The sequence below is a fragment of the Camellia sinensis genome, chromosome 11, assembly GCF_055761805.1.
Source record: "Camellia sinensis isolate YWXY chromosome 11, ASM5576180v1, whole genome shotgun sequence".
NCBI classification, from domain to species: domain Eukaryota; kingdom Viridiplantae; phylum Streptophyta; class Magnoliopsida; order Ericales; family Theaceae; genus Camellia; species Camellia sinensis.
The window spans coordinates 8,980,671-8,994,623 of record NC_138971.1 but is presented as its reverse complement, the minus strand read 5'-3'; the positions used below and the strand labels follow the sequence as shown (position 1 = coordinate 8,994,623).

The 13,953-nt window shown below is 35.3% G+C and overlaps 1 protein-coding gene across 1 annotated transcript; it reads left to right on the top strand.

The window, feature by feature from the left end:
* The first annotated feature begins 638 nt into the window (after nt 1-638).
* Nucleotides 639-12,377, top strand: LOC114268308 (uncharacterized). Its single transcript, XM_082893553.1, has 5 exons — nt 639-1,235; nt 9,762-9,826; nt 9,922-10,097; nt 11,193-11,301; nt 11,912-12,377. Exons 1-5 carry the CDS (start codon nt 905-907, stop codon nt 12,212-12,214), a joined length of 984 nt encoding a protein of 327 aa, XP_082749679.1. The 5' UTR covers nt 639-904; the 3' UTR covers nt 12,215-12,377.
* The last annotated feature ends 1,576 nt before the right edge of the window (nt 12,378-13,953 follow it).

The following is a 13,953-nucleotide window of genomic DNA, read 5'->3' as shown; positions in this document are numbered from 1 at the left end:
AGTCTTAATCATGTCATTAGGAATGAAATTGGAGGCTTTAATTAAGAAAATATAGTATTTCTGATCTTTTAATTGTCACTTCCTTCTTTTTTTCTTCTTATAAAATCCGTCATTTGAGGTGAGGGTGGTGTAGGAAGGGGAGGCCTGGGGAAGGGACAAGGTGGTGGACTATGGGGGTGGTAGATTTGGTAAGGAAAGAGAAAGAAGAAAAAGGAAACATTAACCAACATGTTAATAAATTGAAGGGAATGAGAGATGTGGTTTTTTTACCACATGGTTTCTTGATTCATATATGATAATTTTTGGTAAATTTCAAAAGTGGTTTGTGTAAATTACCTTTATTGTTATTATTATTTTAATAAAAAATTTTATTCATATATTTATAACAAATTTAATAAAAATGTTTGAGACCTTTAATTAGAGGTGTCACTAGTGATGTAGCAGTGGATCCCACTCACTGTCATTATCAGTGCTGTGTCTGTTTGTTATTTATTTATTTATTTATTTATTTATTTTTCACCTCATTAGAGGTGCATTTAAAATCTCTAAATTAGATGTCTCTATCATCACTGTAAATTTAAATACAAGATATTTGTTTTGTTCATATATATATTTTCAAATAAAAGACAAATGTTCACATAAATTGATCAGCCAAAAACAAATGGTTCAAATATAGATGGAGTAAGAAGGGAACAGACTCAGACCCCCACCACCCAGTGAATTGTGATTGGTCCATATTTTTTTTTTTTTGAATCCTCCTGTGGCTGCCCCCCACGTGGGGGTGCTGGGGTCACCCCACTGGGGGTTCCCAGCTGCACTCGAGTAAGAATTGCTGTTTGTTACCCTATTATACAGAGGTTCAAGAGAGAGGGGAGGGAGGGAGGGAGAGAGAGAGAGAGAGAGGATGAGCATTAGGATTAAGAGTTTGTCACAACTAGTCTACAAAAGAAGTTACAGAGCTCATCAATCACCTCTGTCCTCAATCAGGAGCTCCTCTCTCTCAACCCACCAACAAACCTTAACCCTCTTAAACCGTCACTCTCCCTTTTCTTCTTCTTCTTCTTCTTCTTCTTCTTCTTCTAGTTGTTACTGTAACCATTACGCTTTCCATGTGGGTTTTTCTGTTCCTTCAAAATCCACCTCATCTTTTCTTCTTCGGTATCTAAGTACCACCACCACCACTACTACTACGCCTCAAGATATTGATGATCAAAATCAGGAAACCCCACTTCAGCGTAAGTTCATTCTTTCCTGTTATTGTCGCCGACTAATTATTCTTGCGTGTTTAATTTTATGCATTTCTGAGTATATATATATATACAATGTTCAAGAACCGTGGATTGTGTTTGTTTTGATTGATTAATATTTTCTGGTTTTCTCTCCCTACGGTATGTCGTCCAAGTGTTTGATTAAATTTCTAGTAACCCAGTTTTGGGGAAAGCACTTTTTCGATTTTGCTTTTGACAGAAAATTGTTTTTTTTTCCTCCCCACTTTGGGAAGCAAATGCTGTCCGAAGGGAGCCTACACTCTAGCGCTCTGTTTGGATGGTGGGAGAAAAGAAAATAAATGATTGTGGTGTCATCTATTTTGAAAGAAGAAAATTCATCTAGGTGTGAATACAAAAGAAATGTTTCACTATCATCTTTGGACTTGCAGGAAAACAAAGTATGTAATTATTAATACAAGTACATGGGTGATTTTTTTGAACTTTTTTTTTTATTTTAATAGATAATCTCGGTATTATAAAAAATACACAACCAATAAGTTCATATTGCACCAATTTTCACCGTTTGGTGAGAAATGAAACCTATAAACTATTTCTCTTAATTTCTTACCTAACCTATAAACCAAACATGAGAAAAGAGTTATCTTTCTCTTCATTTCTTATCATTTCTCACCAAATCACTCAATCCAAATGAGTTCTCTTTTCATGTGCATGTTGATGGCAAAAAAACCCATTGGGAAGTTGTATGGGTGAATAATCTTGTGTATAAGATTGGCTCAATCTTTTACTTCCAACTTTAGTATTATTTTAGGTTCACCATATAAACTTACCAAACCAACTTCCCCAAGCTTCAAATGCTCATCTTCACCCGAAACATTGTTGCCTCTCATACTTGTGTGAAGATGTATTACTAGTAAGGATTCTGGCCAATTGAGCTGGTACCAATTGATTGGCTTGTAACATTTTAATGAACAATAAAAACATATTTTGAAATCCATAAATGGTTTGAAAAGAAATGAATGCTTATGGAGATACATTTTCTCAAGACTGTATGTTATGTTTGCCCTAAATTTATGTTTTGAGGGGCTTGGAGCGGAGTGAGGAGGCGAAGTCGTCCTTCTTTCTCTATTTCTAAGATCACCTTGAAATTGTCTAAAGGGCACCACAGTGAAATATTGAAAATATTAGATCTCTTTCCATCCTCAATCGGCTTAATCAATGTCTCCCAAAAAAACAAGAAGTGCTATATTGGCAACTAGAAATAGTTTTGATTGTTAACTGACTTATTACCTTCATTGGTAATATCAAGATTGTTAAAATCGGGATCCTATATAGGTTCGGTGAGAGGGTCTCATGGATAGTATTGAGGATCGTAAGATTCTAATTTCTATTAAAAATAAGGTGAAAAATGATAAATCCAACATTCCTACCTACAATCCTACACAATCCCCTACGATCTCATATGATCGTACTTGCGATCATACTATAATATCAATCATACAATGATTTGGATGGTTTTGACAATTTAGGACCATGGGATTGTACCATCCTACGATCCGGATAGCAATTTTGATAACAATAGGTAATATCAGAGTTAGAAAGAAAAGTGAATTACTCATCTTCAGGCATTGGTTTAGCTATTTTCTTAGATGATAGTAGTGCTTTAGTGATGACTTGCGTACTGTTAAAAATAAAATTAATTTGTAATACAAATTGTCAAGTTGCCATCACAAGTTGCCAAGTTGTTATCTCAGCTTCATGTGTGTGTGAGATTTTGGAGGATCTTTGTTAGCAACTTGTAGATACTTGGCTTGTTATCTCATATTTACATTTTGCACCTAACATATTTTTGGTATCAGAGCCAAACCCCTTTTTTGTTCATACTCTTTACTCTAAACCTTGTCCATGTACCTTTAACTATACTTCAAATCAAATACCCATATTCGATGGGAAAAATTATGGTTATTGGAGTATTCAAATAAAGACCCTCTTTATTTCTCAAGATCTATGGGAGATAGTAGAGGAAGGTTTCCTTGTTCCAGCCACTAGTAGATCAGGAAACATTAGCATCATGGACACAAGGCAAACAAAAGGAGTTTAAAGAGAATAAGAAAAAAGATGTAAAGGCGTCACTCAACATACAATAGGGGTAAGCAAATCTATTTTTCCTAGAATAATTGGTGCAAAATATTCTAGAGATGTTTGGGAAATTTTAAAACAAGAATTCCAAGGTTTTGAAAAAGTCATGGCGTGATTTTGATAATCTAGCCATGAAAGAAAATGAGGCCGTCCAATCTTTTTCTAAAAGAGTTGCATAATTTATAAATCAAATAAGAAGTTATGGAGATACTATCCAAGAGAGAAAAATTGTTGAAAAAATATTAAGAAGTTTGCAACAAAAATTTGAATGTATTGTTGTTGTGATTAAGGAGTCAAAAGACTTTGTCTCAATTCACTTTTCATGAGCTCATGGGTTCTCTTGAAGCCCATGAAAAAAGAATACCTAGATTCACTGGGCCAAGTGCATGAGCAGATATTGAACAAACTTTCCAATCAAAGCTCAATATCACTGAAAGAAGACTACCAAAAAACAAAAGTCGTGGCATAGCTCAACCACAACAACAAAGAACAGGACATAAGAATTTTGGTAACCACAGTCGAGGAAGAGGGAGAAGAAATTTCCACCAAGAAACAAATTGAGCTGGTAACACAAAATTTGGCTTTAGCTGTCACTTGTGTGGTAAATCTAATCATCAATCTAAGGATTGTAATTTCAGATGTACCAAGTGCAAAATTCCTAACCATTCACAGAAGGACTACTAGTATCAGAAAAAGATCAAAAAAAGTGAAGCAAAAATTTCAAAATGGCCCAGCTCAAGTGCTCTTCTCTTGCATGAGCACACAACATGATGCACTCAATACATGGTTCCTGGACAGTGAATGTAGCAAACCACATGATGGGGAACCAGAAGTGCGTTGTCCAAATGGACAACCAAATCTCCTTCCAAGTCAAATTGGGAGACGGAAAGCAAAAACCAGTCTCAAAGGCAAATAAACTATTACGGTACAAACCAAGGGAGGTAAGACAAAACTCATTGATGATGTTTCATATGTCCTTGATTTGGGTCAAAATTTTGTTGGTCAATTGATTAAAAAATGGTACCTAGTAAATTTTATTGGAGATGAGTGCAAAATAAAAGACAAACAAAATTCACTGTTGGCAACTGTCAAAATGGCACCAAACAAAGTGTTTCCACTTACAATGCCACTATATGAAAATTTTGAAAGTTGACAAAATCAATGATTCCATACTATGGCATTTTAGATATGGTCATTTAAACTTCAATGGACTGGAACAACTGAGACAAAGGAGCATGGTAACTGGGCTTCCAAAGATTGAACAAAGTGACAAAACATGTGAAGGATGCATATTTGGAAAAATGCACGGATTACCTTTTCCTAAGATTGCTTGGTGAGCAAAAGTTCCACTTGCTCTAATACCAAAAATATGTTTGGTGCAAAGTGTAAATGTGAATTTTAGTGGGACCAAATATTCTAGAGAGCAATTTTGAGAGAGAGAGAGAGAGAGCGCATTGCTTTGTATTGCTATTGCTTTGTTTGTTGCTGGTGTGTTTACAAGTGAAAGAACATGCTTTTATACAGGCATTGTTGCCAACTCTTTCAACCAATAAAAATAAGCCAAGTATCTACAGGTTGCTAACAAAGATCTTTCATAATCTCACACATAAATGAACTTGAGATATCAACTTGGCAACTTGTGATGGCAACTTGGCAATTTGTATTACAAATTAATTTTATTTTTAACAGTATGCAAGTCATCATGCTTTCATTTCATCAAGGTGCACATCTCTTGAAGTCACCAATTTGTTGGTTTTTGGATAAAAAAAGTCGATAACCTTTTAATTTGTCGCGGTAGCTGATGAAGATGAATTTTTCTCCCCTTTGGTCAAATTTTACCCTATATTAAGAAGGAATGAGGGAATATGCAATGTATCCAAAAACTTTGAAAAAATTTACCATCAGCTTGCAGTTGTGCCGAGCTTCATAGGGAGTTTTGTTGACGAGAGCTTTTGTTGGAGATTGGTCCAGTATGACAGTAGTGTTGACTACTCTGCGAAAAAAATTGTTGGGAAGACTTTTTGCCATGAGCATACTCCTTGCCATCTTGACAATGGTGCTGTTATTTCTTTCTGCCACTCCATTTTGCCGAGTGTGGCGAATGGTCGATTGGCACCTGATTCTTTCATTTTTGTGGTAACTTGTGAATTCTTTAGACAGAAACTCTCCACCATGATATGTTCTAAGCACCTTCAAACAATGGCCACTTTGTTTTTTTACCATAATCGACTTTGTGCAGAAGCAGTCAACACTACTGATTTCATCCTAAACCGGTTTCCAATAAAAGCTCTTGTCAATAAAACTCCCTATAAAACTTGGCACAACCACAAGGCAATGGTAAATTTTTTCGAAGTCTTTGAATGCATTTTATATTCCCGTGTTCCTTCTCAATATAAGGAAAAATTTGACTAAAAGATAGAAAAAATCATCTTCATCGGCTAATGTGACGAATCAAATGGTTATCGACTTTTTGGTCCAAAAACCAACAAATTAGTGACTTCAAGGGATGTGCATTTTGATGAAATGAAAGCATGGGACTGAAAAAATTCCCACGAGACTGAAAAATTCATACATCTAGACCAAGGCGAGCCAAGTTCTTCCAATTCAGATTCACTAGTTCCGCAACAAAGACCTTTTGAAGAAAGTGACTCAAAAATTGATTCAGAATCACCTATTAGAAAGGTATGGCCATTAAGAGAAATTTATGATTCATGCAATTTTGCATTTTTCTCTTGTGAGCCACAAAATTTTGAAGAAGCAGCTAAAAATAAAATCTGGAAAAAAGCAATGGATGAAGTGATGTCCACAGTTTTAAAAAATCACACTTGGGAGCTTGTGGATCATTCTAAACAAAAAGATGTAGTTAGGGTAATATGGATCTACAAAACCAAACTAAATGAAAACAACTCAGTTCAAAAGTACAAAGCTCGTTTTATTGCAAAAGGCTACTGACAACAACCTAAAGTAGATTTCATTGAGACCTATGCACCAGTTGTCTGAATGGAGACAATCATAACAGTCTTAGGCCTGGTAGTACAACTGGAATTGCTGGTCCACTAGTTGGATGTGAAGTCAGCATTTTTATCTGGTGATCTAGAAGAAGTATATGTGGAGCAACCACAAGGCTATGTGGAAAAGAAGATATGGTCTATCTGCTAAGAAAAGAACTCTATGGCCTAAAACAGGCTCCACGTGCTTGGAACAATAAGATAGACAAATGCTTCCTTCATAGTGGTTTTCAAGAATTCTTAGTGAGCTATCACTATATGTGTAAAAGGAAGGTACCAAAGATTTTCTCATCGTCTGCCTTTATGTTGATGGTTTAAATTTCACAAGCACTAATTCTGTGATGCTAGATGATTTCAAAAAGGCTATAATGAAAGAATATGAAATGATATATCTTGGCCTTAAGAAATATTTTTTGGGCATTCCAGTGTGGCAGGCAAAAGGAGAAATTGTTATTTCTTAAGACAATTACACAAAAGACTTGCTGAACAGATTCAAGATGTCAACATGCAGGCCAATTTCAACAACCATGGCGAAAAATGAAAAATTTTAGCTAAAAGATGGAGCGCTAAAAGTCAACCCAACACTGTATCGCAGCCTGGTTGGATCACTTATGTATCTCACCAACACTAGGCCAGATATTAGTCAACATGATTTCCAGATTCATTACTGAACCCATTCAAATCGATTTTTCCACAGCTAAGTGAATACTACGGTATTTGTGAGGCACAAAATTTTTTGATCAAGGATGTGAAGAAAACAACACATCTGAATATGTGTTTTGCATGGGTTCAAAAGTAATCTCCTGGTCTTCCAAAAAGCAAAAGATGGCGTCTCTCTCATCAGCTGAAGCAGAATAGATTATAGCAACCGATGTCATTTGTGAAGCTATGGCTTGGAAGAATTCTTGCAGATCTACATCAAAAGCAAATAGATCCCACAACAATTTATTGCGACAACATACCTGTCATTGCCATGACAAAAAAATTCAGTTTTTCATGCTCGAACAAAGCACATTGAATTACGCCATCACTTCATTAGGCATTTTCTTTTGTTGATAAATAAACAAATTTTATTAGAAAGCATCAAGATGATGTGAAGAATACAAAAAGGCAACCCATATAGTGGCACAAAAACAAACCTTAACCAATTACATCATCCAAAAAATCTAAAAAAACAAATATATCCGGATCAAACTCTCTCTCCATCCAACTATACGAAACTACTAGAAGAAAACTCTCTAACCAAGAAGCACCATCCTCTTGAAAAGTTCGCATATTTTGCTCCAACCAAACAAGCCACATCAAACAAAATGGCGCCAACACCCACACCCGTTGACGCCGACATCCAATCCGAACACCCCGCCAACTCCAAAGCATATCCAACACCCCCTTTGATTGAATCCAAACAATCCCAAAGAGCGAACAAATAAAACCCCATAACCGTGAAGCCACTGAACAATGAAGAAACAAATGATCCACCGACTCTGCATTCGCACAACACATACAACACCGATTCACTAAAACATGCTTATGCTGCATCAAGTTATCCAATGTGAGATTCCGTCCTAAAGCCGCCATCTACATGAAGAAAACCACTTTAGACAGAACACCCGGCACCAAAATATTGTTTCATGGAAAAGCCCTTTGCACTTGCCCCAACAAACCCCAATAAAATGAAGAAATTGAAAACCGCTTCTTTGCACTTGCACCACTCCACACCATAACATCTTGCCCCACTCCAATAATCCCCAACCCAAGCAAAAAATCCCACAGCTTCACTAGCTGAGTAACCTCCCAATCTTGCACCTGTTGCTGAAGCTGAACGTCCTAAACGACCACACCCCCGTCCCCCAAATAAGATGCCACCATTGCCTCCCGATCAACAGCAATATTGAAAATCAAAGGAAAACGATCCTTCAATAAAACCTCACCACATCACCTATCCTTCCAGAATTGCACTTTCCGCCCATCACCCACCCGAAACCCTACCTAATTCCAGAACTCCACTCTCCCTAACCAAATCCCTTTCCATAGACCACAACCATGAGTACCAGTCATATCCCCAGAAACCCAATCCCCCCTTCCCACCCCATACTTAGAAGCCACCACCTTTTGCCATAAACTATCTTGCTCCCAAGCAAAACGCCACAACCACTTACCCAACAAGGCTCTATTAAAAGTCACCAAATGCCTAACCCCCAAACCCCCCTTTTTTTAGATTGACAGATCTGCTCCCAATCAACCAAATGATACCTAAACTTATCCCCTCCACTACCCCACAGAAAATCCCTTTGAAGCCTCTCCAACTGCCGCGCCACCGACTCTGGAATAACGTGCACAAACATGAAGTAGGTCGGAATACTAATGAACGGCTTGTAGACATTTTTACCAAGGCAATGTCATCACAAAAATTGGAGCAATGAGCTGGTACCAATTGATTGGCTTGTAACTTTTTAATGAACAATAAAACATATTTTGAAATTCATAAATGGTTGTGAAAAGAAAGGAATGCTTGTGGAGATCCATTTTCTCAAAGACTGTATGTTATGCTTGTCCTTAATTTATGTTTTTAGGGGTTTTGAGCAGAGTAAGAAGATGAAGTTGTCCTTCTTTCTCTATCCCTAAGATCACCTTGAAATCATCTAAAGGGCACCACAGTGAATTACTGGAATATTAGACATCTGTTTCCATCCTCAATTGGCTTAATCAGTGTCTCCCAAAAAAACAAGAAGTGCTATATTGGCAACTAGAAATAGTTTTGATTTGTTAGCTGACTTATTTCCTTCATTGGGAATATCAGAGTTAGAAACAAACGTGAATTACTCATCTTCAGGCATTGGTTTAGCTATTTTTTTGAATGATTGTAGTGCTTTCAATTATGATTTCGTTAGTGACGACTTGCGTACATACACATTTTAAGGAAAGGCACTTGACTAGTGGCTTTTGGCAAATTCAACCCAGCATCGTTGCTTTCCTTTTAATGAACACTTCAAATAAGAAGTGGTTAGGAGTCTTATTCATAACATTGCAAACTATGATCCAGACGACATAAGTAAACTCCCTTCATCTCTACAATTTTAAATTGTTGAAACTTGTCTTTCTTTCCCTTCTTGATGTTTAGAAAATGTAAACTGGCCACTTAGTATCTGTTGTAGCAGCAGTTGCAATTATGCCATTCTTTACATTGTAATGAACTGTAGAGTAGGGCCTTGTGTGTTTAATTTTTTCTCTTAGATATGGAGATGGAAATTAACAACTAGGTCTTATATGATGAAGTTCTTTCTTATTTGACGTTTTACAGTATTGATGTTAATTTATTGGTTTGTTGTTGTAAATATTTTGATATTAGCTGGATGTTTGCTTTACTTGAGTTTGTTGAGGTTTTCAGATGAAATGGATGACGAGGTAGAACCCATTGATTTGTGGGAAGAAGAGGACGATGCTGAGCCTGAGGTATGCTGTTTTGGGATAGTTACTTTGGCTGCTCAATTTAACCTTAGCCATCTCCATTCCGTTTTAGTTGATGTTAGTTATTTGAAAAAGTTTAGATTGGTGATGGAGGGGATGGTGGTGGAGTTGTCCTGCAAAATTGCCCTTGGGGTGAACGGGCTCTATCAATAGCCCATGAAATCCTGCTGCAGTTTGGTGATGATATGAAACTCTACGCTTTTAAGACTACTCCCCGGGGATACATTTATGTGAGACTTGACAAACTTTCAAATGAGTAAGATTTTCTATGCTCCCATAGATACTTTCATCTTTGTTGCATTACAGTTTTACATACTAGATATTGAATTCCTGGAGATTTTTCAATTTGTAAATAAAAATTAAGGAAAATTTCCACTTTCCTCTCAAAATTTCCCCTACTCAATTTTGGTGGTGTAGTTTCCTAGCCTCTCACCTGTAGGAATGGCTATGCAGACCCTACCCAATAGTTACCCATGGAGACTTGACCCAAAATAGACTAGTTTTTCCTGTTTTTCTACCGATCGGGTCAGGTCAGTGGCATGATTTAAAACTCCATTGGGATGGGTACTCACCCATTTCTCCATATGTTTTGACTCTATTTCTACCACCAATTCTAAATTTTTTTAAATAAGTTTATTTTTTAAATAAAAAAATTTTTTTTAGAAAAAAATTTAAAATAAAAAAATTAATTTTTTTTAAAAAAAATAATAATAATAAATTGTTTTTTTAAAAATTAAAAAAATATTTAAAAAGTCGGGTTGGGGAAATCCCAAATCTGTTAGGGGATGGGAAGGGTAGTACCCATGGCGGATGGGGAAAAATTATAATAGGGGAATGGGGACGGGGAATTTATATTTGTCCTATTGCCCGCCATTGCCATCCCTACTCACAAGAGCCCCAATCAACTTTTTCTCCTATTTGAGAAGAATAGAAACCATGGGTAGTCAATCATATTTTTGTATGATCTGCTCTATGCAGCATAAGATTGTGGGACTGTTATCTGACAAATCCTATCTCAAATGTTACGCATATAAAAATTCAGCAAAACATATATCTTAATCATTATTGTCATGAATTTCCTCAAGAATGTGGAGTAACAACATTAAGCATTCATGCAACCATGGCATTTTGTAAATACTCCACCCATTAAATTAGATTGAACCTTGTTGCTTGGTGATGTCAATTGGAAGAACCTATTATTAATAATAATTCGACGCTAAAATTCCATGATTTTATTAGTTAATTTTCATTTCATGAAATATCGTAGTCATCCAGAAGCATCACAGTTGCAATATTATTTCTCTTTTGGCTTTCGTTTCATTTTGTTTGAAGCACCACCATCTTTCATCAGATATGGTTGTCCTGGTATGGAGGAAATTGAAAGTTACAGCCACCAATACAAAAAAAGATTAGACGAAGTTGGGGCATTGGGAGAAATACCTGATGATTTGGCTCTTGAGGTAAAACTTATTTTATGCTCCTCATTGCTTCTTCAATATTGGAGGGTAGTGTGGCAAACAAACTGATCTGCTCATGAAGAGCTCAGTTGATTTGAGCTTGGCTCGTTTACTAAATGAATGAGCTCAAACTCGATTTTTAGGCTCGTGAATACAAGGAATACGAATTAATATTTATTTTTAATAATTTATTAAATATATTTTATTTCTCTCTTTATGTTTGATGATTGTGTAAATTTACATATTTGATTGATAGAATTTATTGTTAATATGAACATTCTTTTTATATTTTACTCATAATTTTCCACCTTTTTCTCTTAGTATGCAATTTAATTTAAGTTTGATTTTTCCTTCGAGTTCAAGTTTGGCTTGCTTACGTAATCGAGTCCAAGCTCGAGTTTCTCAAATACCTGACGAGCCGAGATCGAGCTTGATTTTTTAAGCTTGACTTTAGCCCAAGTTCTACTAATTTTTAACAAACCAAGCTCAAACACTGAGCCCTAATTGCTGGGATACATGCACATTCATATTATTATACAAGTGATTTAAAGAAATCTTCCATGAAGCACTTAGATATTTAAAGAAAATCTTTTTTCTTTTATTTATTTTGAAGGTGTCATCTCCCAGTGCAGAGCGGTTACTGAAAGTTCCAGATGACATGAATCGATTCAAAGGCATGCCTATGAGAGTAAGCTATGTAGAAGATCTAGAATCTAAATGTCTGGAAAAAAATGGAGTATTTTACCTGGACTCGATTAAAACTGAATCAGGGAGCTGCGTATGGAGGCTGGCAGATGTGAAGGAAAACAGAGACCCGTCAGCAAAAGGAAGACTGTTAAGCCGTAAACAGAAGGATTGGAGATTAGAACTGCCATATGCTATGTTTAAAAAGGTTACTCTGTTTCTTGATTACTGATTGGTATTTTATGTTTCAGAATGGTCATGCATGGCCTCAAGAGCCTACTGATGCATTTTTGACTTTTGGAATGTAGTAGTTGAAAAGGGTTGAATTTAGAAATTAATATTTGGTTAGAAAATGATTAATGAGCATTATCGGAGTGACAACTGAGTCTTTTCTACTCTTTTTGTTTCTAATTTTTTTTTGTTGAATTTTTAACGCTGTAACCATGCAATGACACCTAAAGCCACTCATACCTTTATCGGTGCCTGTCAATCAAGTACCGAAAGGGTTGGGTTGGGTTGGGTTGGGTTGGGTTGGATGTAGGGGCTAACCTATATTTGCAACAGAGAAAGCTACCCTCAAACTTGAACACGTATTCTAACATTCAGCAGCACCTTATTAACAGAGGGTGAAATTGAAGTTTTTCATATGATTGACATTCCTTCCTGCAAGTCCCTCCATAGCTGGTGGCCTGTGGAAACTGTTTATAAATTTATATCAGCAGGATCGGCTCTGTTTTTTTCGGGGCTCAAAGCAAATTTTTAATATGAGGTCTCGTATACATACATACATATACATAAATGTCCAAAAGCAGAATTTTAATATGAACTGATTTGTTTTTTTTGTTGACAGAATTCAACTAGTTGATAATTCAAATTTTATTTAAATTTTTTAAACTTTTGCATTTTTCACTATAAATTTACTAACCAAGTTTATTTTATCCAATTTATTAACCAATGTCATTTAATCATGTCACTGAATGTATGATTTAATTAATTTCAAATTTGTTCTAAAGATACCAGTTGCAATTGCTCCAAGCTAGCGAGATGCATCTTTGGTTGCTGATCACTTGGATTTTTTCTTTAAACTGTGTTTGGACTATAAATTTGGATAAAGATTTAAAAATAACGCAGGAGAATATCAAAATTGATTGAAAGTAGAATGGATTACTCCCTAGATTTTTACAACTCAATTTCATCCATGGCTCCTCCTGCACAAGTTATTAGTCATAATAATAGTAATACAACACTACAAATTTCGATTTATTAACCCAAAATTTATTCAGAAAAATGAATTAATAGTTTAAATTTATTTTACTCATGGACTCCACATTTTATCAATTTAATCTCCACCATACAAACACATTCACAATAAATTATGAACTGATAAGGGTAAGTTCATAATATATTTTATAGTAGTAAGTTACGGTATTAATGCACGCCCTCTCTCATTCATTTGTGGTTGCATGTACCTCTTGAACAATTTTAGCTTAACAACAATTGAACATGTTATTTTATTTATTTATGTATTTATTTTTTTAGTGTATGGGTTTATTGGCAAACATAGCAGTTACCCTAGATTTAGGAATTACTTTTAAAAAAAATATATTTATATTCCTGAAAGGGTTTTATATTCCCACATAGATTTAGTAATTACTTTGTACTGTTTTTATTTTTTATTTTATGAGAAAAGAAAATTTATTTTTATAGTTGAAGGTAATATCGTCTTTTAAATTATAATTGTTATTTCAAAAGTTTTAAAATTAAGAGTTTTTTTTTTTTAAAAATTTATTTTAGAAATATTATATTATTTACAACACATATATTCTACAAAAAAGAGTGAGACCCCCTTTCCAAGGGACCCCCACGACCCCCTTTGCCTTTTGATTGGTTGAAATTGTTTTTTTTTTTTATTTTATTTTTTAGTTATTTGATTATTTTAATAGGTTATTTTAATTTTTGTGTTAGGGAAGT